At 40.0% G+C, this 27,605-nt stretch overlaps 2 protein-coding genes across 4 annotated transcripts in view; one reads left to right on the top strand and one right to left on the bottom strand.

The window, feature by feature from the left end:
- Positions 1 to 27,605, top strand: part of taf3 (TAF3 RNA polymerase II, TATA box binding protein (TBP)-associated facto) — a 996,662-nt gene that overhangs the window by 655,382 nt on the left and 313,675 nt on the right. The gene's annotated exons all lie outside the window — the stretch shown is intronic.
- The window catches only part of LOC307126597 (uncharacterized protein), a 28,415-nt gene continuing 1,095 nt past the window's right edge, over positions 286 to 27,605 (bottom strand). The window contains exons 2-9 of one of the 3 annotated variants that reach the window (XM_079817207.1): positions 19,001 to 19,189; positions 14,142 to 14,162; positions 13,778 to 13,873; positions 13,471 to 13,695; positions 9,409 to 9,447; positions 3,519 to 3,557; positions 3,302 to 3,377; positions 2,451 to 3,208 (exon numbers count right to left, since the gene is read on the bottom strand). In XM_079817207.1, the coding sequence (XP_079673333.1) occupies positions 2,980 to 3,208; positions 3,302 to 3,377; positions 3,519 to 3,557; positions 9,409 to 9,447; positions 13,471 to 13,695; positions 13,778 to 13,873; positions 14,142 to 14,162; positions 19,001 to 19,189 (914 nt within the window). In that variant the 3' untranslated portion in view covers positions 2,451 to 2,979. Of the gene's footprint in view, positions 3,209 to 3,301; positions 3,378 to 3,518; positions 3,558 to 9,408; positions 9,448 to 13,470; positions 13,696 to 13,777; positions 13,874 to 14,141; positions 14,163 to 19,000; positions 19,190 to 27,605 lie in introns of all 3 variants that reach the window. The other 2 variants (XM_079817208.1, XM_079817209.1) reach the window with 2 other exon arrangements.

Genomic DNA, 27,605 nt, shown 5'->3' with positions numbered 1-27,605 from the left:
TACTATCGAAGAAGAAGAAGAAGACAGTTGCAGCCGCGGGCGGGAGGAAGAGGGAAAAAGTAGTGGGAAGTAAACTTCAAGGAGAGTAGAGTAGATGAGTGTGATGTGCAATGATGGATCAGGACGCTGACGGCCAAAATCAAAATATTTTGTGTAGTTATAAACTCTTTAGACTGTTTTTTTTTTAGTTTGTGGGTAAGAATCGTGTAAAAAAAAATCCCTTATTTTGTGGATGGATTCCGGGAAATCTCCCTTATTTTCAATGTTCAATGTTGACAGCTATGCTTCTAGGGTGCGTTCCGTTTGACCGTAAGTGGACTGCGAAGTGGACTTCAGAGGGTATTCCGCCATCTTAAGTGCGATTCCAATCCAAAGGGAGCGAACATGTTCAGTCCGAAGGGTACTGCGAACAGCGCAGGGAAGAAGGGAACATCATACATCACTTCACAGGAAGTGGAGAGCGAAAATCACCCAAACGTCTTTGCGCGTCGCGTGCATCACCTGTCTGAACTAATGATGGTGCAGAGCCATTGGTTGGAATAGTTTTTAAACAGCTCTGCGATTAAGGAGTTTATATATGAATTTGAATATTCATAGTTATTATACAAACTAGAGAATTTATGAATGGTTATGGCAATAACTGTTACATTTGTATATCATATTTTATGAATATGTAAACAAATTAAAAGTGTTGAGAAGCACCTGAGGGCTGTCATGTTTTATATTTTACTTTATTTACCTCAGGAATGTTTACTGTACAGCTGCACTTGGGAAAGAAAGCGCACGAGATGAGACGCTACAAAGACCATTAAGAATAGCCTACAAACATAGTTAACCAAATCAAAGTATTTTCATATTGAATGACAGGTGCAGCTTCAAATCTGTTCATAGTCAATAGCCTACAGGTTATAAGTAAACTAATAAAACTAGTGGACAATGTTTTGATTATATGTTTTAGATAGCCTAGCCTACTGTGTGTTTTGTAAATGTATATGCTTATTATATGGTTTTCAATTTGAAAGTAAAGTAAATTACAATATTAATTTATGTCATAATCTGCACCCATTGCCTTTCTTTGATGACGTTGCAGGGCGTTCCAAATGAGCGATTATTGTCAGCGAAGTCCACTTCAGATGATATACCGTGCTTAGGGAGTAGGGAGCAGTGAACAGTGCGTAGGGGCCCTGTCGAATGGAATGCACCCCTATTATGGCACATGGTATCTTCTTCGTCTGTCTGTACCATATATGGACTACATGTGCACAGAGCGCCCTCCGGCTGCCAGTATGAATTGAAAACAACACATAAGAGACTCCGTCGCTCATGATAAGGCTACATCTGCGCATTTTGAGGAAGTATTGAATAAAAAATACTCCTCTGTTTAGAAATTTGACACAGACAAATGAGAATCTATCAATATTTCTCCTCATTTGCACACTTTTGAACTAAAAGCCCTGCGGGATGTTGATTTGTCGCGAGTCTTCCTGAGGAGAATAGAGGAGTTTTTTTATGAATGAGATCAGCTGAGGCTCATATTACAATCAAATGGTACCGACGTGGTTTTCATATTCATAACTCCTGACACATATTAACAAATTACTGTCACTAAGACTTTGAGAATAAAACAGAGGTAAAAAATGGAAGCTTGACTCTTAGATCTTTTAAATGATGTATAGATTGTCATGGTAATTACTTACATCTGACAGTCATTTGAGCTAATTTAAACAAATAAAGCTTGAGGACGAATGCGCCCTCAATCCGGTTAAGAGGTTTTAAGGTGTGTACATGTCTATAATGCATTTCGATAATGTGACTAAAATAGGAATACTCCACATGTCTTAATTCGATTTGTGTTTACTTTGAGTATGACTTAAGCCGGATTAAGGTAATCAAAAATTGCTGTACGTAGCTTCTTAATCAGAGTGTTGTCTTAATGAGGTTAATATCGGAGTATTGTTGTCCATGTAAGCATACCGAATGTCATCATGCTATCTGTGAGGCCACGATAGCCCGGGTTACATAAAACAAAAATAGTCAGTCTTACCTGATGGCCCGATAGGCTGTGTGATAAACAAAGGACTGTAAAAACTATGGGCATGAGAGGCTAAGCCAATTAACACAGAGATACCATGTCAATGCCTCGATGGGCTGTAAAATGCGAAGGCCCCGATTGGCCGTGTAGTGTGGGGCCTCAAGTTTGTAATGAATACTAAGAACTGACGTCCTTCCCAGCCTTGCAAAACCTTTTTAGGACAGCCCTGAATATGTTGTTGGATTATTTGAATTCCGATTGACTAATGATTTTGTACATACAATCCAGCTCTTCGGGAGAGAAAACTTGAGCAAATGCGCATCAAATGGTGGCAAAGAAAGCATGGGTATTTAAAGTGTCCATTTGTATCACTCCACTCATCTTTATGAACAAAGCATTCTTTATAGACAACATTTTAGACAATTATTCATGTATTCATGTCATGTGAAAGCACAATGAGCCTGTGCGGCTTCCCCACTGCATACGAAGTATGTGTGAAACAGACATTACACATTCCAATCCACATTTATTCTTTGCAACTACTGAGCAGCGATTTTAAATGGGTTCTTCAAGATGTCTGTTAAAGAGTGCTTCATCTAGAAAGCATCTGTTGTCTACAAATATCTGATCAACATTTTTTTTTTTTTTTTTCGATTTTACTCACACTCTAAATCTAACTTTTATAAAAAATAAAAATAAATCCTAAAACGTTTTAGAGTCATATTGTAGATGAGCAAACGTATTGCACATCAAATAGTCATCTCTGTGATGGGTGATGTGTGTTATCATTGATCAATATACAGACCATGATGTAAAAACAATATAAAAAGCTTTATTCATTTTATGATAACATTAAAGGAGTAGAGTGAAGTAAAGTACAATAAATGGAGGATGATCAAATATGCACATTTGAGATGGTATTTCATGGACTGCTATCGATGAAGTCTTTAACAGGTGTCTGTTTGTGGGAGGAGCTTGTCACACGTGTCCACACCATGGGCGGAGTCTGTTTGTGGTTGATTTGTGTCATTGTCAGAGTCTGTTGTGGGCTTGTTGGCTGCTTTGTTTGGTTCAGCTGAACAGTGTTCAGATGCACAGACTGGCACAGGTATGTAGGTTCCTGCATCTGGGTTGGTATGATATAGTGGGATCCCGTTTGTTTCTCGACGTCTTAACCTGTGGGTTGGAGGATAAAAACAATTAAGTAAGAATCTGCAAAAAGCCTACAAATTAAAACTTAATTTCACAATAGAATTTATAAAAACATACCTGCACCTCCAGCAGACAAGGAATAATGTTACCGCCAGGCAGATGATAATTATGCTTGTAACTCCACCTATTGTTGCTGAGTGTTGATGAAAGAAAGAAAGAAAAAACGAAAGAGAAAGAAAGAAACCAGTTTAAAAAATACAATAATGAGCACAAAGTGGAGAAATATAACAAAATTATTTGTTTTAGGAAATTAACAGCAATAAATGGCACTCACATGTGTAATCACTAAATGTGGCTTCCGTGATACCCTTTTCTAAATGTAAGAAATAATGGGTTAGTTTGTTCAAAACTAAACATTCTGTCATCAGTTCCTCACACTTGTGTTGTTCCAAACCAAAATGAATTTCTTTCATTTAAAATTATAAATAATGTATGTTTTTTATGGAAAATCATAAACAGAGCATGGCCATAAGCTGTAGAATACGGTGACCAGGAGGGGACATTTTCGGTTCACTTAGTTTTGTCGTGGCCACAACATATAAACTCGTGGGAACGTGATAACTTATAAGTTATAAGATAAGTTTCTGCTCCCAATATACATTTTTTATGACAGTTTTTTGACATGGACATTTTTGTCCTCTATGGACCTATGTGTAACTTTTTTTTAATTGATGCACAAGGGTTAATCAAAATCAATTGAGAATTGACACGATGGTAAAAGGTCGGAAGACTGAAGTTTCACATGGAGCATTGGGAGATTTTTTTTAAACGAAAAAAACGTTGCCTTATCTTCTCCGTGACTGGAAAAGGCACGTGTTGAGGATAAACAGACATATTGGGTGATATGAGTGTAAGATGATTGCAGAAGTGACACTGATCTGTGTTTTTCTTTATTCTTTTTAAAGAAATGGCAGAGCAGAATTAGATTACGAAAACTAATCCAGTGTGGCAGCATTTTACGCAGCCTACTCCCGGTAAGGCTCGCTGCAACAGCTGCAATACGGTGAACATGGGAGCTGAAAAGGCAAAGACGAAAAATACTTCAAATATGTGGAGCCACTTGAAACGTCACCACATATGAAGCACAAAAAGAAAAGGATGATCGAGCAGCAGCTTCTACTTCTGCAGCAAGTTCAACACAGCCTAATATTATGCAGATGTTCGATGCCCAAAGGAAATAGGGTACTTCTGACACCAAGTCCAAAAAAGTTGAGCTTTCCATGGTTGAGATGATTGCCACAGACAATCATCCATTTACAGTTGTCTCTGGTGTTGGTTTTAAAAGGTTGGTGGCATTGCTGGAGCCCAGATACTCCCTCAAAACAGAAAAGTACTATCGCACTGACCTCTTTGAAGATGTTCACACAAAAGTAGAAAACTAAGTCAAGGAGCTGGTCACGTTAGAAAATGCAGGCCCCTATTTGGCATTTACAATGGATTGTTGGTCTGGTGACAACAGAATCCCTAATGAGCCTGACCTGTCATTTCATTGACAGTGACAAATTGTCCTCGATGTCAAACCCATGCATGGCTCTCACACAGGTGAATATATCAGCGAGGTGTTCCTCAGTCTGCTGAGGCATTGGGACATCGGCAGAGAGAGAGTCGTGCTTGTGCTTTGCGATAGCGGCGCCAGTATGATTAAACGGATGAGGCTCACCGAAGTACCTGATCTCAGCTGCAGTTAGGGCTGGGCCGATAAACGATATATCGAATCGCGATACAATTTATGTCGATAACGATGATAAGCTCTGGACATTTTTACTCGATATAGAGTACTCTATCACCCAATCACACAGCAGAAATAAACGCGACAACAGCCAGTCAGAGCCAGTCAGCATGCAGCTTTTAACTTGCACATAAGTACACGCTCTACTGGCAAAGAAAAAATTAGTGAAAGCGGCGACGAACGTTAAATCAAAAGTGAAACTAGCCATGAATCATCATCCAACGACAACAAATTTGTTGATAAAAGGTAGCACGAATTGTTACTCATTTGAACCGCGTCACACAGACGGCCCGGGTCAAAGTCCAAACGGCAGCACAGCGCAAGCTAACAACAGCAGATCCGTTTACTCTGATCGGTCACACAAACACTAAACAGCGCTGTGAGATCCAGTGAGAAGCGCGTGCATTCAACGAAAATGATACAGTCAGAAGGCTTTTCGATCTTATCCATAATTTAATGTTGTGACACTAACTACTGCGCCATGGTACTGTGGCAGAAATGTGGGATATTCATATAGAATTGTATTATTATTAATGTAAACATGTATTAAAAGCAGCCATATCACCCTGTAGCCAGAGACTGGTTTCCCACTGAAGCTAAGCAGGGCTGAGCCTGGTTAGTACCTGGATGGGAGACCAAATTGGGAAAACTAGGTAGCTGCTGGTAGAGGTGTTAGTGAGGCCAACAGGGGGTGCTCACCCTGTGGTCTGTGTGGGTCCTAACGCCCCAGTATAGTGATGGGGACACTATACTGTAACAAGCACCGTCCTTCGGATGAGACGTTAAACCGAGGTCCTGACTCTCTGTGGTCATAAAAATCCCAGAATGTCCTTCGATAAAGAGTAGGGGTGTAACCCCGGCATCCTGGCCAAAAAAATGTGCCCATTGGCCCCTGTCCATCATGGCCTCCTAATCATCCCCATATATATATACAATTGGTATCATCCCTCAGTCTCCTCTCCACCAATCAGCTGGTGTGTGGTGGGCGTTCTGGCGCAATATGGCTGCCGTCGCATCATCCAGGTGGATGCTGCACATTGGTGGTGGTTGAGGAGATTCCCCCCTTCTATGTAAAAGCGCTTTGAGTGAGTGCCTAGAAAAGCGCTATATAAATGTAATTAATTATTATTATTATTATTATGTATTAAAGGATTAATGGAATATTATTACAGTATTTTTATTTAGCTATAGAATTTGTGCATTTATAGCCTACTAAATGTTTTTAGGCTACTGTTTTTCACACAAATACCATAGAAACCATATAGCCTAGATACATTTTACCATGTCAGTGAAGAGCTATATGCGTGTTTTTAACTGTGGTTATCATGATCTAAATCTATGATACGATGGAAGACCAATGGTTCATTTTAATAAAACTCAGTCATATATTTAAATTTGACCAAATGAGGTTGTTAAAATTTGTACAGATGTCCGTGTTTTTGTTGATGAACATAAATGTGCATCTAACTCTTAACTCACTGTCAAATGTGCATTTCTAAGACAAAACATGTAATATTATTAATACTGCAGCTGAATATATATGCAAAAATCAGGCGACATAGATCTGTTTCATGACTAGAAACAATATCACCCGTTAGCGCATGCAGAAACTAAGACACATTTTTTTCTATTAAGAAATGTATTTAAGGAAAAATTAATGGAAAAGTGTAAGGAATTCAAAAACATGAAGTGTTTGTCATATTATGACAATAAAGAGTAGTTTAAAACCACAATTGACAGTCTGGTTTCTGGTTTATTTCACTTAGGAGCAAAAATCTGCCTTTAAATTTGAAAGAAATAAATATTTTACATTTATCGTGAGAATTATCGATATTGACTAATATGAAAAGATTTTATCGAGATCCTTTTTTGGCCATATCGCCCAGCCCTAGCTGCAGAGCTCACTTCAGCTGGTGGTAAATGACGGGATCAACAGCCAGCGAGCAGTGATGGACATTGTTGCAAAACTAAAATCTTCTGCTACACATTTTAACCATTCGACACTGGCCAAACAGCGTTTGAAGGACATTCAAAAAGAACTTGACCTCCCCCAGCACAGAATAATCCAGTTGGTGCCAACACGGTGAAACTCCACTCTTCACATGTTGGACAGCATGCTGGAGCAGAAACAGGCACTTACTGTATATGCAGGGGAGCATGGAAAGATATCAATCTTAACAGCAGATCAGTGGACTCTTGTGGGCAATTTGATTGACACACTGAGCCCGCTTAAACAGGTAACACTGGAAATGAGCAGATCAGACTCATCAATATCGTGCATAATAGCACGGTAATAGCATCACCGTCCTAAAAATGCTACTTGAAGTTGCTTGGTCCTCACAACACTGCTAGATTCTCGTTACAGGGGTCATGCCTTGGCACCAGGCACACTGAGCAATGCAAAAGACTGGATAAAGGAAGAGCATGCCACTCTGTCTGAGGATAAGAAACGGAAAAGGGCTTCCTCAGAAGATCAAGGTCCAAAACGGATAAGGGTGGAGGAAGAAGAGGAGGAAGACGCTAGCCCGTCTGATATGCTTGAACAGATTTATGCCAACCTTCTGGACGCACACGGACCTGGCACACACGGACCAACCTCTGAGGAGACTGATGATGAGGAGAAACAGCTTTTCACTCAGCAGCTGGATCAATTCCTATAGGAGCCGTTAATCGACAGACAGATGGGCCAACAACTTGCATGGTTGCATGGAAACAAAATGCACCCCGCTTGCACTTTCTGGCACCGCTCGCCATTCCACCCCCTTCCTCAGTTCCCAGTGAGAGGGTATTCAGCGAGGTCAGCCAGATATATGAGAAAAAGAGGAATAAGCTGACGGTGAGAAAATGCAGAGTGTCTCTGTTTCCTCCATTAAGAACTATTCATTATTATGAACTTTAAATGAGGGGTGTGTGGGGTAAAGAAGTGGGGCAATGCGCATATTATAATATGCACAATTCTTTTTAAGTAGTTTTTTTGTTCAGTATTGCTGTTTACATTTTCCTTATCTTCTTAGGAAAGCATTTTGCTCTACATTAGATTAAGTTAAGTGCACTCAAACTTAGGCCTAAGCATTAAATGACTAGGTTGTAAATAGTTGGTTACTTTTAAAATTAAGTAGTACAGTCAGTGTGCACTTCATTATTCTGCTTGCTTGTTGCTACTGTGTGCAATAGTGTAATTATTTTATTAATGCTTAAATATTTATTTTCAGAATTTATTTTCTTTTTTTACTTGTTCTACCTTACCTGTTTTTACTATTTGTTAAATATAGTTTTTTTAGTTCAATAAATGTTCCTTTTTTTAAATTGAGACTTGTAACATTTGTTATCATAATGATCATTGTGTCATTTTTATGATGTAAATAGAGTGAGCAAAAGCAGTATCAGCTCCAAATATCGGCTCAAGCAAATCGGCAGCCCGTATCGGTCATCGGCTAAGGCTGATGAAAAAAAAAATCGGTACCGGCATCGACATCGGCACTAAAAAAATCCATATTGGTCCATCCCTATACGAGATTCTCGATGTAATGCGCGAAACGCGACCCTTTCCACCATGTTTGACCATCTCTGGCGGTCTGGAACAAGTGAAATAGAACTGAACTAATTAACAGACTAGAAAACTATCCTAGAAACACACACATGAACAGAACAGATAAACAGATACAAAACGTGACAGCTTGACAGTCCCTTAAAATTCTATGAAAGCTTTGAGTGTGAAGCATACTACGAGGAAAAAAAAGTTACACTGAATTTACTTAAACATACACTGAAATTATCTTTAGGCCTGATAGTGAGAGAAAGGAACTGCTTAAATACTGTTATAATATAGGCTGCATCCGGAATCACATACTTCCCTACTATATAGTAGGCGAAAAACAGTATGTGACAAGTATGTCTGAATTCAGAGTACTAATAAAAGAATAGGCAAAAATGACCCTGATGACCTACTACTTCTGGTGAGATTCTGAAATGTGCATAAAATTGACACTTTACTATCGGGCCATGGGAGAATGGCGGAGAAGCGGCGCAACTAACACTGGTAGGACACATGATAATAACCACATGCCGAATGTAGTACGTCCAGATTTTATTCATACTACACACATTCATACTATATAGAACATACTTTTTTAGTGCTTGTGAAGTAATTACTTATTCAAAATCCGTACCTAGTACCTACTCAAAAGAGTATCTGATTTCGGAAGCAGCCATACTGTTGTAATAAAAAGCATCCCAGGATGCACCTCATGAATCACCTCATGAAGCTGGTTGAGATAATCTAGGCTTTGAATCCCAAATATAAGGATTTGTTTAACACAAATAGTTTTGATTTGTTTAACATGTTGTAGTCACTGCATAATTCCTAATTCCATATAATATAATATATAAAAGTTCGAGAATATTGAAAATGGATAACTACAAGCAAAGAAATTACCTTCAGAAACAGTTGAGGTCTCCGTACATACATTGATTCCTAATTAAAAATGGGAGAAGGAGATAATAACAATGAGAGTTAGTTTTGACAGAATGAGTGCATTAGCATGAGGGAAAGAGAAGTTTATTATTATTATATCTGAATTATTGTAATAGTGGTGAACTCTCTAGTTCATGGATTGCAAGCCAACATGGTGGTAAATGGTAATCGACCACGTCAAAGACTTAGTGACATAGTGTTAATCTTGTTAACATTCAAGAGGTTATATCATGAGGAATGTTTTGAGATAAAGGAGTTCATAAAGATGCAGCAGCAAAAAAGAGCCATTTATTGAAAAGGTCAGAAAGTAATAATACTAATAATAATAAGGTCATTAAATATGTATGTCTGAGTCTGTTTTCACATTTTGTATTGTTTGATTTAGCTTTCCTGTTCTTTTCTAGTGTTTGCTGTTAGTTTGTTTCTATTGTTACAGATTGATTTTGCCCTTGTACTTAAGCCCTCACTTTCTATTAGTTCCTGGTCTTGCATTGTTTAATGTCTGAAGTCAGTGTGTTCATGGTTGAGAGATCTGTGTCCGAATTCACTCACTCGTTTTCATTCACTCCTTCAAGTGGACTATATTAGTGGAGTAATGTAGGGAATAGTGAATGAGGGTATAGGGGGCGAATTCGAACACTGCACTGGAGTATAGGAGTACCTGGAGTACCTCATATGCTCAAGGCCTGTTTTTGGGAGGGACATAATGACGAATTATATCAGTTTCTTTCTCCCAGTAAATGCAGTGTATCCATGGTTGATTATATCAACTATGTCCTCTGGCTAACCGGTTCTGATTTTGTTGTTGATGAAGTTAATAAGGACTTTTCCCATGATCATCCAGTCCCATCCTGAAAACGTTTGAGCACTCCAGCTATCCCTGAGCCTGCGTCCAAGCCCTCCACAGACCTCACCATCATGACCTCCACTCCAGAGTTCGTTCCAGTGAGCGAAATCTATGAGTACGTTCCAGTGAGTGAAATCCCAGAGTCCATTCCAGTGAGTGATATTTCAGAACCCGATCCAGAGAAAGCTGTTTCAAAGTTGCCTCTTTCTGTTTGTTCTGAAATGATTGAAGAGTTGGTCATTTCCCTCCACGTTGCTGCAGATGTGTGTGACTCAGCCCCTGAGCGCAGTCCAGTGAACGGCACTTCAGGAGTGGCTTAACTCCAGAAGTTTTAAAGGAATTTGGGAAAAAAATGTCCCAGAAAGAAGTGAGGCGTTTACCACTTCTAGGAGATCTGCTTCTAAACAGTTTTGAAAAAAGAAGTGGGGAGTGTGTCCAGGGGGCAGGTTGATGTTTTACAGTGCAGTACCATTTCTTCTAAAATTGTACCGTCGATTGCTTCGAAATCAGACATAGTGACTAATTTCTGAAATTGTGGACGAGTCTGTCTGACCTCAGCATAGCATGAGGATATACTGATCGCCTTTCTGATATTATTGATCTTCTCAGAAAAAAGGAGGCAAACTCATTGCATCTGCTTTCAGAGAGCAATTCACTGGGCAGTAGCAAAAAGTGCAAGTGTTATTTATGTTTCTGTTTAATATCTGAGAAGGTCTGTCTAGCTTTGCCTAGCTCCACATTGAAATCATGAAGGCTGTCTTTATAAATGTTATAATGGACAACAAGTTTTGTCTTCTTGCATTCCACATGCATTCAGCTTTCCTGCATTTTCTTTTCATACTTTGGATTGTTGTTGTGTTTCTCCAAGGTGCTTTAGGCCTACGATTCTTTTTCCTGACTTTCTCAGGAGCAATATCATCAACTACATTTTTTACTTTTGAGTTAAAGGAGTCAAGGAGAAAATCAACAGAGTCTGCAGATATGCTTGGTGTCAGAGATATGGCCTTCACAAATAGTACACTAGTGTTCTCATTTAAGCTTCTCCTTTTGAAAGAGACAGATCTAGCTTCAATTGCAGGAGAGATTGATATAGCATATCAAAGAAAATACACCTCCACCTCTCCTAACTGCTCTGCAGACACTCATAAAAGTTAAGTTAGGAGGGGCTGTTTTATTGAGAACTGTTGCACTGCAGCTGTCTTCTAGCCATGTTTCATTTAGAAGCATAAAATCTAGGTTGTTTGTAGTTATTAAGTCGTTGACTAGAAGTTATATATGTTTAAGTGAGCGGATGTTTAAAAGTGCTAACTTAATAGTCTTACTTATTGTTCCCATGGTAATATTAGTTTGTGTGTAATAGGCAGCAGATTAGATTGGTTTGCCATACGGCTTGGGAAGGCCATAGATTTTTCTATCACGTAATAGAACAGAAATAGAGAAAGCAACAGGCTATTGTAGCGCTATTCTATTGCGTGCAGAGGGAATTTGGAAAAACATGATGTGGGTCTGGCTTGTCAGGCTATATTTAACCATTAGTATATTTATATAAACATAGCTCTAGCATATATTTATATAAACATAGCCCTAGCCTGACCCCCTTTGAAGATCAACAATGTATGACGTCTCTGTAAAGTTTCTAATCCACCCTTCTGTTGCAGATATTGCTTGATTTTCAGGGAAATACTCACAGAATTGAATTTGCATGTCACTTAGGTGAGGCTCTATAAAGGGACGCAAGTTGGCTTTTGGCACAGTGCTCTCGTTCAGAAAATTGCCCAGTAACGGAAAAGTGACAAAGTTATCGTTGTCCAAGCGAGTTCGCCATAAGGACCATAAGGCTGAAAATGTTAGCTGGGTAGGCTGGAAGGGCAAGCCATTGTTCATCAAAAAAGTTTTCTGATGATCTCTTGACACAGAACTTTGAAAATTCATGTGCTCGTTGCACACGTTTTTATCGCGTTGACTGAGTGGGCTGCTTCATCCATCACTTGTTTCATATCGGGAGGCATTTTCTTAGCCGCAATTTTCTTCATGCAATGCACCCACACTTGAAAGGGAGCGACAGCCTGTACTTTAGTCCCCAGTCCACTGTGTTTGCCAGTCATTGCCCGCGCACCAAAGTTGCTCACCTATTGCACGCTCATTAAGAACAGAAAATCCTCCTTAATTTGTCCTTCATCGACAAATCTAATGTAAACCATTAATTGTGCTTCTCCAGCAATATCAGTGCTCTCGTCAATTTGGAGAGAATAAAATGAGCTTGATTTAATTTTCGTGATTATCAGCTCTTTTACATCTGTTGCCATTCGCCCAACACGATAAGTCACAGTATCATTTGAGACTGGAATAAATGCTAATTGATCAGCAGCGTTTTGTCCACACATCACAGAAATCACAGTCTCTTTAGCGCAGGGTAGGAAAAAATTCTAGCCTAAATTGTGTGGCTTTCCATTTTAGGCAATCCAATGAGAGATGATGAACGAGGCGCGAACAGCCCTCTCATTCACCGTAGCGGTTTTCTGTCGGTTTCTGTTTAAGTTGTCAAGTGTCTTAGCATTTTGAAAGGTTTAAGACTTTCCATTGATAAATCCTCGCAGCAAATCACACACTATGGTCGGGAATCCCCCCCACAACCCCAATGATCTGAGTGAAGCCATATTCCAAGTACTTAACGTCAGATTTTCTGCTTTTGGCATTATTTCCTTTTGATTCATTCTCAGCTGGAAGCTTTTTGTTAGCACCAATTAAAAATCACTCCATGTCTAATCAGCAGTTTAGCTATGATGACTATGAACCACATGTGGTCCATGTGATTACCAATCAGGTAAAGAACCGCTGCTCTGGTGAAATAAATATAAATATGAAAATTCTGTCATCAATGTTTTTCCAAACCTATATGCCTTTTTGAACTTGTGACATATCTTGCTATAAGGAGTTTGAATATGTGCATGAGCTAATAAAAAGCTTAACAAATCGTATTATTTACTGTATGGAAAAGAGCAGCATGAACATTCTGCTAAACTTCTCTTTTTAGGTTCTAAGGAACAAAGAAAGTCATACTGGTTTGGAACAACACGAGGGTGAGTAAATAATAAAAAAATGTTAATATTTTTTGGTGAACTATTCCTTTAAAGTTAGCCCCATGCATTTTAACCCATCACAGTGAACGGCTTCACCTGTTATTGTAGAGAAAGGGCTTGACGGGGTATGTGACGATGTTGTTGTCATATTATCTCTGCTTTTGATGCTGCCGGATGTTGAATTTGTTGAAGTACATTTGTTGGTTGTTGTAAAAGACTCTGCCTCCTTTGTTGTGCTCTTCAAAGTTGGCTGGCTGGTAGTTCTTCTTGTTTTGGATGTGACAACTTCATTTGTTGTTGTCAAAGTCATATGCCCTGTTGCTGGAGTGTGTCATGTAATTAACGTAAATGTGGGCCTACCCAAACAACATCAACACATACAAGCATAATATGACATATATACCTGTGGTTGGCATGCTTGTGCCAAGAACTGTGGGGTTCATTTCTGTTCTTTCTGTGGTGGATGATGTGAAATGTGGAGGACGCGTTGGGGTCTCAACTGAAGCAAATAAATAATACAGGAAACCTTAGTCTTGAGGTAATCTTGGTAAACTCATAGGGTTTAAAATTAATGTGTACAAACTTTTTTTATATATCCAGAGACATTTATAAGTAAACTATTCTCCCTGAAAAGTGTAAACATTGCATGTAATTCCGACACAATAGCTGGCTCAGTGTGACCAATGGTAATCCATTTGGTACCATCGCTTTTCATTTCAACAACAGACACAGCAAGACAGGGAGGAATTAGAAATGATAGTACTTACTATGTCGCTTTTTGGGATCACCTGCAAAAAAGGAATAATAAAATTACTACATTGATCACCTGATATCTGTTAGGATGTAAAACTAAACCGTATCCTACATTTTAGAGTCATCAGCAGAAAATGTGATGTTTCTTAATGGTGTTGTGAGTGGCTGACAAGGCATTATTATGAAATTGCTAAAGTGTTTTTAGCATGTGGTTATTATCGTTTTTTGTTTTGAGTGGTTTTTAAAGGCCAATTCACACTGCATCAAAAGACAGCGTCCAATGACAATAGACAACGCTTGTTTTTCACTGATTGAACATGTTAGAATGTCTTGAGAAGTGACATACTGTAATCTGGTGAGTGTTTGGTCAGTGCAGTGTGAATTAGCCTGGCTTAAGTTGACCCAAAAATTCTGTCATCATTTACTCACCCACTTGTCGTCACAGACCCGTAAGACTTCCGTTCATCTTCGAAAGACAAATGGAGATATTTTAATGAAATATGAGAGATTTCTATCCCTCCATTTTCAGTCCATGCAACGACCACTTTGACGTTTCAAAAAGTTTGTAAAAGTTTGTAAAGAGATCAGAAAATGAATCAATATTAATTGAATGGTTTAGTCCATCATGAAGATACATGATTGCTTTATATGATGAACAGAATTAATTTAGGCTTCAAACATTCATCAACACACATCAGATATGGTAAACGGAGAGAATGTGCAAAAACCAATGAGGTTCATTCTCGTGTGTCAAGCAGCACGTTTGAGCTTCTGCAAGAACCAATCCAATCAGGTTTGTTCTCATGCGTCAAGCATGTTCAGTTGAATTTCTGTTCATGTTTGTTGATCAATATTTATAATTGAATAAAACCCTGGCATTCTAGTAGTCAGTCAAGTCACCTTTATTTACAGTATATAGCACTTTTCAAGATATAGATTGTTTCAAAGCAGCTTTACAGTGATAGTAGGAAATTGATGGAAGAGAAATTGTTTTAGTTGTATATCAGCTCTCGAAAAAAGTTATTGTCCAGCTAAAGTACGTTTTTGATTGATTGATTGATTGATTGATTGATTGATTGATTGATTGATTGATTGATTGATTGATTGATTGATTGATTGATTGATTGAGTCGTTGTAAAAAATTATTAGTTATTTACTTTGGGGCCACTTGCATGACACTATTTTCAACCAAAACAGAAAACTCTCAATGAGTTCCGCACGACAACAGCACACGGCGGCTAGAGAACGCAAACCCTGAAACAGGTTTTGAAATAGTTTTGAAACAATACCGTTATCATCTTCATGTAAACTTTAAAAAAGAATCTGTGAATCTGTGAGAATAGAAACGGCATGCGCGTAAGCAAGCGTGTTTGAATACGTATGTGCGCAGACAGATAGTTTTTCTTTACAAAGTGACGGCCAAATTTCTTGTCTGCATTGCATTATACAGCGGTCTTCACTGACAACAAAGACTTGACAGAGCAGCCATTATGTGTTAGACCAGTGTTACCAGCTTTAATTTGTAAATAATACGGTGAAATGATCATGCAGTCAATACAGATATTTCATAAAAACATTAAAAACAAGCAGGGCTATAACAACCCATTAAAAACTCAAAGTGTCTGCTCTATTACAAATAATTTATATAACAAAAAATTGCTCTGTCCTTACGTCCATGACTCACTGCAGAGTTGCCAGTTTTGCCAGTCTTTACTGCTCTTAACACCGAATGTGAATCTTATAGATCAACACGTTGTCATGAAATGCCTATTTATAACACAAATTGTATTTATCGTGCGATTTATACGCCCAAAATGACTTTTTGCGTGCATATGATACGCATTGTCAACCTATTGCATATTTTAGTGGTGTGTGTTACGTGCATACTGTATAACACGCCATAAAGTGGGTATCATATGCACATAAAAACAAATTTTGGCGTATAAATCTAGAAAAAAATAACAAGGTTCAAAATAAAGTTTACATTAAAAATATATTATGCATACCCACTATCTATCTACCTTTGTATTTATCGCATTGCATATTGTATGTTCAGGGATGACAGATTGATAAGCAGACATGCTATTTATGACTGGATGTAACTCAAAAATGGTTAAGACCACTGTGTTAGACAGTATTCTAGGTAACTAGGTGCAGAGGTTTTTGGTCCAATAATTAAAATCTCAGTTTTTTTTTTCAGAATTAAAGTAGTAGGAAATTACTAGTCATCCAATTTTTTTTATCAGCTATGCTATAGAAATTTATATTTTGTCAGGGCGTGAATAAATATAGAGCTGAGTAATATCAGCATAACATTAGTAAAACTATGCCATGTTTCCTTATGATATCTCCCAAGGGTAGCATGTACAAGGTGAAAAGCAAAGGTCCTAGCACTGAGCCTTGCGGTACTCCATACTTAACGTGTGATCGGTGTGATATCTCTTCATTTACTGCTACAAACTGATAATGGTCAGATAAGTATGATTTGAACCATGCCAATGCAATTCCACTAATGCTAACATAATTTGAGAGTCTATTCAAAAGAATGTTGTGGTCGATAGTATCAAATGCAGTGCTAAGATCGAGTAACACTAATAGAGAGATACAACCACGATCAGATGATAAGAGTAAATCATTTGTAACTCTAATGAGAGCAGTCTCAGTACTATGATACGGTCTAAATCCTGACTGAAAATCCTTGCAGATACCTTTTCTTTCTAAAAAGGAACATAGTTGTGAGGATACTGCCTTTTCTAGTGTCTTTGACAGAAAGGGTAAATTCTCTGGTCTTGTTTAATCGCGCATTCACAGAGGAAACCCTGGGGTTTTCCGTGTTAGACGCTAAATATAACGCGGAAATGCACGGTTCTCACTCGAATAGGCAATTGAGCAATGCTATCGGAGTGAGTGATCAGTTGGAGGTGGAAATTTCTAAAGAAGAGTGAAGTTTTGAGCCATATTGACTCGTCAGAAGAGGATGCATTGCCCGAGGTGGACTTCCAAAACAACAAGGTAGTGTTTTATTATTTTATAACTGCATGTTTTATTGTATTGTACTGCGTTTGGTGTGTTCTTCTCGGCTAACCTCTGCCGTGTTTGTTTGGATACAGCAGGCGTGTGTATCGAGCGCGCGCGCGCGGTGTTTGTTTGTTTGTTTGTTTGTGTGCTTTCGTGCGTGCATGTCTGCGTGTTAGTGTTTTATTATATTATAACTGCATGTTTTATTGTATTGTACTGCGTTTGGTGTGTTCTTTTCGGCTAACCTCTGCCGTTTTTGTTTGGATAATCCTGTTACAGCAGGGCGTGTGTGTGTGTGTGTGTGTTTGTTTGTTTGTGTGCTTGCGTGCGTGCGTGCATGTCTGCGTGTTAGTGTTTTTTAAATGTATTTATTTATTCTTCGTTTTTTTATGTCACAGGTTATCATCTTTGAGACCGTGAGAGCATTTTGGACATGGAGGGGAGCACGCCTGCAGAGATGCCACACTCCCAGAGAGGTAGAGGAGGAGACCGTGACATGTAAAGTGTGCTAATAGTTTGATATTAGATATTCTTATTATATATGAGTGTTAGTTGTAATATTAAAGAGCTTTATAAATACTATAACACTTGTTTTGTCTTTATTTGCACAAAGTTTAGTTTCATGAATTGCAAAAACATTTCATTTCATCAGAAGTACCACTTTGTTTTCTACTATAAAGCAGCTCTTCGTGTTTTCACTCGTGGAAGTCTGACTTCCAAAGACTTATGAGGAGAAATTAACTGGAAAATATTTTCCACTTGAAAGAAGGCGATGCCTCCATGCACATCAATGGTACTACAAAGGTGTTTACCAGCCGAAGTGAACTTTCTGGAAAGTTCTGGTTCGAACTTCCAAAAGAACTTCGTTTTAGCCTGATTTTGTTCGAAATAACACAGTATCAGTTCGTTCTTTGACTTTTCATTTGAAGTATACCCGGGCCTTTAGTATTACGATCTCTTTATGAACTTTTTGAAGTGTCAAAGTAGTAGTTGGATGGGCTGTCAATGGAGGAATAGAAATCTTTCAGATTTCATTTCAAATATGTTCATTTGTGTATTGAAGATTAACAAAATTCTTAAGGTTTTCAATTAGATGAGGGTGAGGAATTGATAACAATTGTTTGTTTTTCATTTTTATGTGAACTAACCCTTTAAGGTTTTGCAAAGCTGTTCCCGGCAGTGCAACAGTTACAGCTGAAAATGTACCAAATACCTTAATTATGGAGAGAAGAGATATTGAATATTTGATAACCAACAAATTTATCAAGCTACGATTCGTACAGCAGCTACTTATTAAAAATGAAGGAAGACTCCATGCCTAAGTTATCAGGTATCAGCTTCACTAAACATCCAAACATGCTCTTTTAAGATAGACATTTAAAGGGACAAAAGGATGGATTTTGGCTGCAAGCGATATGTGAGTGATTATTTTGCTATATATGTAATTTGTTGTCTAAAGGTAAGTCCTTTTAAAGCAGTAAAGCAAAAACTAAAAATATAATAAAAAAAAAAAAATTCCTGCCTCCTCTATTGTAAAACCCACCAGCCGCCACTGCTTACTGGCAAAAGAGCCCGCACCTAAAGTTGGAATACACTGCTGCAATTTTGCACAGAGTTTTGCACAGATTCTCAGTCTGAGGAGTCAACACTAGTTGCTGAAAGTCAGAGCCAGTCTGCAGATTTTTGGCAGTGAGATTTTCCAGGAGAGAACTAAGACAAAGAATGTTGGCAGGAATCTATCAAGACATCTCTGCCACAAACTTGTGGCCACAAATTAAATTAGTTATAAGTAATAAAATTGGTGTGGACATGTCATGAGCCCTAGACATCTCTCTGCAACAAGTAAGACTCTTACGTATGCACTGGAGGGGAAGTTCAGTCTGCCAGGATAAGTGGCCATTTTTTTCTTTGCAACGGATCAGGTCGGATGTTCCTGCTTTCCTCACGTAGCCCTCTGCACATTGAATGCGAATTTTCGTATTAATGGGTTTTTTCTCTTTAAAAGGCACTGTGTTGGGTGCCAGAGTCGGTGGTTCACAGAAACCTGAGACAAAGTAAGAATAATATCAAAAAAATATCACACATGCAAACAAAGAAACTCAAAGAGCATTGCCATAATAAGTTCTTCACTGTAATGTGCACAAATCAAGATGCACAATCCATCTGATAACTGGAAATAAGTTTCTCTCTTTTTTTCCCTTTCAGTTTTTCTGTTTTTAAGGAAGAGTTTGTAGCTTGGATTAGAGAAAAAAAGTATTGTTACATAATCTACAGTATTTACAATCCTCTGTGTTATAGTGTACTTTTGGACTTTGAGCCAATGGAAAGTGTATTCAAAACATGACTTTCTTTAATAAAAATTTTGTAATACACCACAGCTTTCTGGTATGAATACCGAAAGTCAGAGTGGTACATTTTGTGCACATTTCATCACAGATTGATTAGTCACCCTGTCACAGTGTAATGCACTGGACAACATTATCACAGCCTTTAGGCAAATTTTGGTATTCTCTCATTTCACATGTAAAGAAATCATTTACATTGATGTCTTAAAGCCAATGTAGCAAAAAATCAGCCCAATATTGTAAGGTTGCAATGTAAAGCATCAGCATCTTAGCTCTTCCTGGTCACATGGAAATGATGTTATTACTTTTTACTTGATGTTTACATTACATTATCTACGTGACATATTTATTATTATTAAATTGAAAAATTTTACATATATTGAAAATGGTATAAAAACATCTGTTTAAAATCATTTGAAACCAACATGAAGTGTGAAAAAAGCCTATGGATCAGAGGAAGGTTGAAAAGTCATAATAAAACAAAATAATTGATACAAAAACCCTTGAGCACATTTGTGGTGCAAAAAAGAAAATCTTCAGTACATTTTTGGACAAGACAGTGCACATAGCTGTCAAAAAAGGACAGAATAAAGTTACAGTTTGGAGGGGTATGGTATTCCCCCTCTAATTGAATGAGGAAATAGTGATACACACTATTTGTAATAATTCATCATCTACCTACATAATGCATTTAAAGGTCCCATGGCATGGCATTTTTCTATTATTTTATAGTGTTTCCTGAGGTGTACTTATATTGTTAGTATGATTTTTACATCATAAAATGTCATAATTTAGAAATAAAAGGCATTTTGTCTATACTGCTGTTTGCCCTGTGGCTGAATGCCCTGCTTCAAGAGGCGTGTCTGCTGTGAGACTTCAGTAAAAACGCCCACTGTTGTGATTGGCTGACATCTTTGCATTTTAAATGAGCGGAGGGGGCGTGGTTTAACGAGGCACGAGCAGCCAGAGCAGCCAGTCTGCCAGAGACGGATGGACCTGTGTTCACTTCACATCAGTTCTCTCAGCATGTCTCAGTTCAGGGTGAACTGTTGTAGTTACTAGCATATACTTCAGGTTATTAGTTTATTTCTAGTCGGAGGGACTGTCACTCATGTCAGAAAGTTAGTAACTTTAGTAAATTATGGATCAGCGCTGACTCGAGACGCGAGCCGTTTAGAACGATTCAGTCCGATTTGGTGAACTGGTTCGGTTCACTAAAAAGAACCGATTCAAAAGAATGATTCGTTCGCGAACCCGACATCACGGAGACGGAGCGATTGCTAACAAAGTTATTTATAGTAACTACTGAGTTATGAGAGCGCTGGCTGTCAGCGCGAGTTTATTGTGTTTGTATCTGAGAGTTCTGAATAAACATGAGTCCCAGTCACGCCGAGTCCGTCTTCATCATTATTCTACCAACTTTGTAACACATGCAATGTACCATTACAGCGAGATGAACAAGTTAGTAAGTGTTGACTATAGCATTATTTCTAGATATGTTCCAATCATATGAAAAGCGTCAGTGACGTGCATTGAGTAACGTTACACAGCGCAAACAAAGACACAACAGCAGTAATCGAATGTAATCCAGTTTATTGTGGGGAAAGCTGGCTAGCCTAGCCCAAATATACTCACTCTTACCCTCCCTGCTTAATCTCACGCTGCGTTTGGTGCCTCCGCTGTGGGCCAGATGCAGTACTGGGGGTCGGGGATGTTGAAGGCCGAGCTTCGGCGTGTGTGAGGTTTATCTCTAAAGATGTGACTCTGCTGGTGTTGAGCAGAAAAGTCTGTATGCACATTTAAGAACAGATAGACGCGACGAGGACGTACAAAAACACTGACTCACAAGATAGAAAACACCTTTCTGTCGGGAGAGAGAGAAGCCGCAGTGAGTGCACGAATAATAAATAATTAGCTACACATAAGAAATCAATGATCACAGATCAGAAGAAACTGAAGAAAGACTTCTGTTTTCATTTGTACATCCAAACACTGAGAAACTGCCAGCGTTCACTCGTTCACAAGCAATGATCTCTCGAGCTTGCATGGGCGTGCCAGATTCTCTGGGCGGAGGAAAGGGAGGTAACCGTTTGTGGTGTTCTAGAGTAAGCCACTAGAGGGAGCTCTGGTAAGAGAGCAAAAAGAATAAAAAGATAAGTGAAGTAGTTGTACCATGACATGTGAGAAATAAAGAACACACTGAGTTCAGTCACGGAGTTTGTTACAGTTTATTTTCAAGGCACTCAACATATTGGCGACGAGGATGGCTTTTAGTTTGAGCCAACCCACCCCGTTCCTGCAAACGCCGGGAGAACCGCCGATTCCGTTCAAAGTATGTATTAAAACTTTCGAAAATTTCTTGCTGGCCCTGGGAGAAGAACTATCTACTGCTAGGAAGCGTGCACTTCTAATACACTGCCTCGGAGCGGAGGGGCAAAGACTGTTCTACACCCTAAATGTGAGCCAACAGGGAGACGATACGTACGCTTCTGCTTTGAGTGCAATTCAGGACTTTTTTGTCCCTAAAGTTAATGTGGTTGCTGAACGTTACCGCTTTCGCCAACGGAGTCAACGCGCAGGCGAGACCACAGACCAAGATGTCGCTGCTCTGCGTGAACTCGCTGCCACCTGCGAATTTGGCGCTGTGGAGGACGAGATGATACGCGACCAGCTGGTTGAAAAGACTAATTCAGCACGCATCAGAGAACGGTTGCTGCTGGAAGTACCACTCGACCTTAAGAAAGCTGTGACGCTCGCGCGGCAAATTGAAACTGCAACAGCAGAGGCCAAAGCAATGATAACGTCATCGGACAACTCAGTACAAGCAGTTCAACAATACAACAGGCCCCGACGGAGCAAAAGCAAAGCCAGCGCGATGCGCGGATCGCCCAAACCCACCCGTTCACTAACTTGCTACCGCTGTGGATCCGATCAGCACGCAGCTAATTTTTCTGGATGCCCTGCTAAGGATGCGGTATGCAGGAACTGTAATAAAAAAGGACATTATGCTAAGGCATGTCGTGGAAGCAAACGGGTGAGTGAAATTACAGTGCCTGAAGTCATTGTGTTAAATGTGGAACATTCCGCTCGTGACTGTGGCAAAATAATGTGTACAGTACAAATAAGTGTAAGCACAGGACAAAAACGGGACATTCAGCTAATGGTAGATACTGGATCGGCTGTGTCTATATTACCAATGTCCATTTACACGGCATTGTTCAATCAAGCACCGCTCTCATCGCCGAAACTCAGTCTAGTTAGTTTTGGGGGCGATGCAATCGAAGTGAAAGGATGCATGCCAGCCAGCGTTTCATATGGTGACCATTGCACTACTGCAGACTTGTACATCGTACAAAAAGGATCAGCTGTGTTGGGCAGAGACCTCTTTACTGGACTGTGTTTACAATTATGTGATGGCAAGATTAGTACAGCACATTGTGTGAATCCAGTCTCGTCTGTGGCTGCAAGCCCTAAAAACAGACTGGGATGTGCAAGAGGATTTGTACATCGTGTCACGATGCGGCCTGAGGTTCAACCCGTCCAACAGAAACTCAGGCGGTTACCCTTCTCAATTCGTGATGAGGTGTCCAAAGAATTACAGAAGCTCATAGAACAGGATGTAATCGAGCCTGTAGATGCATCTGAGTGGGTCTCCCCAATAGTGGTCACCAGAAAAAAAGACGGAGGGATCCGGCTCTGCGTCGATTTACGTGAGCCTAATAAAGCCATCGTAGTGGACAGCTTCCCTCTTCCGCATATGGAGGAGATGTTCGCAAGCCTGTGTGGCGCTATAATGTTCTCCACATTAGACCTCCAAAGTGCTTACCATCAGGTCATGTTGCATGAGGACAGTCGAAACATGACTGCATTTATAACACATGATGGGTTATTCCGCTTTAAAAGGGTTCCGTATGGACTGGCCTCAGCTCCAAGCTGCTTTCAGAGGATGATGTCTGAAATTCTTAAAGGTCAGCCTGGAGTCCATTGCTACTTAGACGATATCATGGTCGCAGGAGCAACACTTAAGAAACATGATGATAACCTGCAATCCGTGCTGCAGCGAATTGAAAAGGCAGGACTGAAACTTAACACAGCAAAGTGTCACTTCAGACAGCCAGAACTGTCATTTCTGGGCCACACGCTGTCTGGGAAGGGATTGCGGCCTGATGCTTCTCATGTCTCTGCAGTGGCAGATGCTCCACCCCCGGCTGACGTGGTCAGTCTTCGTTCATTTCTGGGGCTTACATCATGGTATTCTAAGTTCATACCAAACTTTGCTACAGTGGTGGAGCCACTGCGCATGATTTTACGAGGCTCCGTTCCATTCATGTGGTCACATGAGGCTCAGGAGAGCTTTGAGACTGTAAAGAGACTGATTGTGAATAGTGCTGCCCTCACACTTTTCAATCCAGAACTAACCACTATTGTGACCACAGACGCCTCAGAGTATGGAATTGGAGGGGTTCTTACCCAGCTGCATGCAGACAAAACAGAGAAAACCGTGGCATTTGCTTCACGCACTCTTACAGCAGCAGAAAGGAAGTACTCCACGGTAGAAAAAGAAGCGCTAGCATGTGTTTGGGCCACAGAGAGATGGAGGACCTACCTGTGGGGACGACACTTCATACTGCGGACAGATCACAGCCCACTAACCACTCTTTTGACATCTAAGGGTCAAGGCAGAGCAGGTATGCGCATAGCCAGATGGTCAGCTAGGCTGATGGCATTTACGTATGACATTCAGTATAAGCCAGGGTGTGAGAATGTGACTGCAGACTGTTTATCTCGCTTACCACTGCCTAGTACTGAACCAAGTCTGGAACATGATGTTGAAGTTGTAGCACTCACTTCTACGCTCACTACAATAACCAGCTCCGAGTTCAAAGCAGCATGCGATTTGTGTCCTGTTGTCCTGTGTCCTGTGCAAGCCGAGTTGCGGAGACTACTTACTTCAAAATGGCCAAAGTGTGCAAAAGTACTGGATCGTGCATTACGGCCATATTTTCAAGTACGCCATGAACTTTCGCTCCAGGATGGTTGTGTGGTGCGTGGGACCAGCCTCCTCATAGTTCCAGAATGTCTCCAGCCTAAGTTTATTGCGCTTGCACATGACACACATCAGGGCATCGTGAGGACGAAAAGGAGGCTGAGAGAACTCTACTGGTGGCCTGGCATGGACGCTCAAGTGGAAACAACAGTCAAATCTTGTGTCACATGTCAGTTACATGACAAATCGGCTGTTACATACACAACACCACTCCAACCTGTGCCATATCCTACTGACGGCTGGGAAAAAGTGGCCATAGACATTATGGGTCCTTTTGGTGCAGCACCCGTGGACTGTCGCTTTGTAGTCACTCTGGTGGACTATTACAGTAAGTGGCCGGAAATGGCGTTTGTCTCACATCCTACCACCCAGTCCGTGATTCAGTTCCTGTCTACAGTGTTTAGTAGAGAGGGGAATCCAAAAGAGCTGATTTCTGACCATGGAGTACAATTCACTTCATACGACTTCAAGCGGTTCTTGCAAAACAGAGGAATCACACACAGGACATCATCTGTGTACTACCCAAGAGCAAACGGAGAAGTCGAACGTTTCAATCGCAGCTTAAAGGATAGCTTACAGACTGCATCACTGGAAGGAAGAGGGTGGAAGGAGTTTACTAAAGACTTTCTGCAGGCATACCGTTCAACGCCGCATGCCACTACACACTGCACGCCAGCTGAGCTCTTGCATGGTAGACCCATGTTAACCAAACTTAACGTTTCGGGTCTTCACTTACCACCTGCAGGTAAACTGCTCTCATCTCAACAGCTTGCTTCACATGTGAGAGAGAAACAGTCAAAAAGCAAACAGTACAGTGACAGAAAACGCAGTGCAAAGCATGTCTCATTTCAGTGTGGATCCTATGTCCGTGTAAAGAGGCCAGGAATTGTGCCAAAGACTCAGTCTAAATTTGGAAAACCCCTACAGGTTGTGGGTAAGAGAGGACTGTACACATACAAGCTGTCAGATGGGCGATGCTGGAATGCATCTCATCTGGCACCTGCACTCGCTCCAAGCAGAACAGAGGAGTCCAGTGATTTGCCGTTGTTTGACGCGGGGAACACTGAACCGATAGGTGGTGAACAACCAACTGTAGTTGCACGGCCTGTTCGGAGTAGGTGTGCGCCTGCATGGACCCGGGACTATGTGATGTAAAATGTGATTTAACGCATTAATAATACATAAATTGTGTCTCTGAAGTTTAAGGAAAAATAACAACTGTTCTGTGAATATTTTGTGAGGGTCATAGTGAAGGTTTTGATTCCAAGTCTTACTGTTGGGAGTACTATTATAAAAAGGCTAAAAAGGAAATGTTAAAATGTTATCTTTACTGTTACTAGTAACAAGACAAAGTTGCTATGGTATGTTTATTCTTAAAGGGTTAGTTCACCCAAAAATGAAAATTCTGTCATTAATTACTCACCCTTATGTCGTTCGAGACCCGTAAGACCTCCGTTCGGAACACAAATGAAGATATTTTTGTTGAAAGCTGATGGCTGAGAAAGGCCTCCATTGGCATTCAGTACACTTATACTGCCAAGACCGATAAAAGGCACTTAAAATGTCGTTACAAAGTCCATCTCACCACAGTGACTCTACAATAATCTTACGATGCGACGACAATAGTTTTTGTGCGCAAAAAAAAATCAAAATAACACCTTTATCCAGCTTGTTATTGCCTTCCGCGTGTGCCTCCACGACGCATGCGCGAGAATATGACGTAGCGCCGGGGTTCGGGATTCCATGAAATGCACACTCTAACCCCATTTTGAGCACTACGCCAAGACCTAAAGCACGATCAATGTAGAATCCAACAGCTGAGATACGCGCGTCTTCCTCTGCTTGTAAACAAATCACTTCTGGGTCATCTGTCCGAACGCCGGATCTGCGTCATATTCTCGCGCATGCGTCGTGGAGGCACACACGGAAGGCAGTAACAAGTTGGATAAAGGTGTTATTTTGATTTTTTTTGCGCAAAAAAACTATTGTCGTCGCATCGTAAGATTATTGTAGAGTCACTGTGGTGAGATGGACTTTGTAACGATGTTTTGAGTGCCTTTTATCCGTCTTGGGAGTATAAGTGTACTGAATGCCAATGGAGGCCTATCTGAAGCCTTTCTCAGCCATCAGCTTTCAACAAAAATATCTTCATTTGTGTTCCGAATATGAACGGAGGTCTTACGGGTCTCGAACGACGTGAGGGTGAGTAATTAATGACAGAATTTTCATTTTTGGGTGAACTAACCCTTTAAGAGAGAGGGATATGTGGTGTTCTAGAGTAAGCCACTAGAGGGAGCTCTGGTAAGAGAGCAAAAAGAATAAAAAGATAAGTGAAGTAGTTGTACCATGACTTGTGAGAAATAAAGAACACACTGAGTTCAGTCACGGAGTTTGTTACAGTTTACTTTCAAGGCACTCAACACCGTTCCTGCTTGGACGTCAAACCAGGATTGGCTCGTCTGGCCTGTCATTTTCTCAAAGGCAGAGAAAGACAGCCAGAACTCGGTTTTACACCGATCAACATTTCTATCCACTTGGGGACAATATTCAGGCTAGGGGAACTCATATTAATGTTGAAATACCTCATAAAATGAAAATGTCATGCCATGGGACCTTTAATAAAAAACACAATGAAACCCTGAAACACCATCACCTCAAAATAGAGCTTATCTCACCAGCGTTTAGTGAGTAATCTCACTGAATTAGAAACAAGCCTAAACATTTTGACAACATAACCACTATTCAAAAGGAAACATTTATGCAATGGTGCATAAATGAACCACTATGCAACACCACTTAATAATGTATGTGTTACCAAGGAGGACTCTTCAAAATGATCATTCTGTGTTCAACATAAACAATATTAGCACAGGTCTAAAATAATATGTCCAATTTTTTACTTTGCTCAAGAACCATATAGTACATAAAAAACGATTACATGGATTGCCATTATTCAAATGGACAACTTTATTAAGAAAATATGTATAGCCTATCATGTATAAAATACTGTATCAGGCCTATAGGAGACCCAGGGTAGCAAAATTGTACCACGTTTTAGATCAATTAAT

Source organism: Gobio gobio (genome assembly GCF_949357685.1).
Source record: "Gobio gobio genome assembly, chromosome: 5".
Classification (NCBI taxonomy): domain Eukaryota; kingdom Metazoa; phylum Chordata; class Actinopteri; order Cypriniformes; family Gobionidae; genus Gobio; species Gobio gobio.
This window is presented reverse-complemented; position numbering and strand designations above follow the sequence as displayed.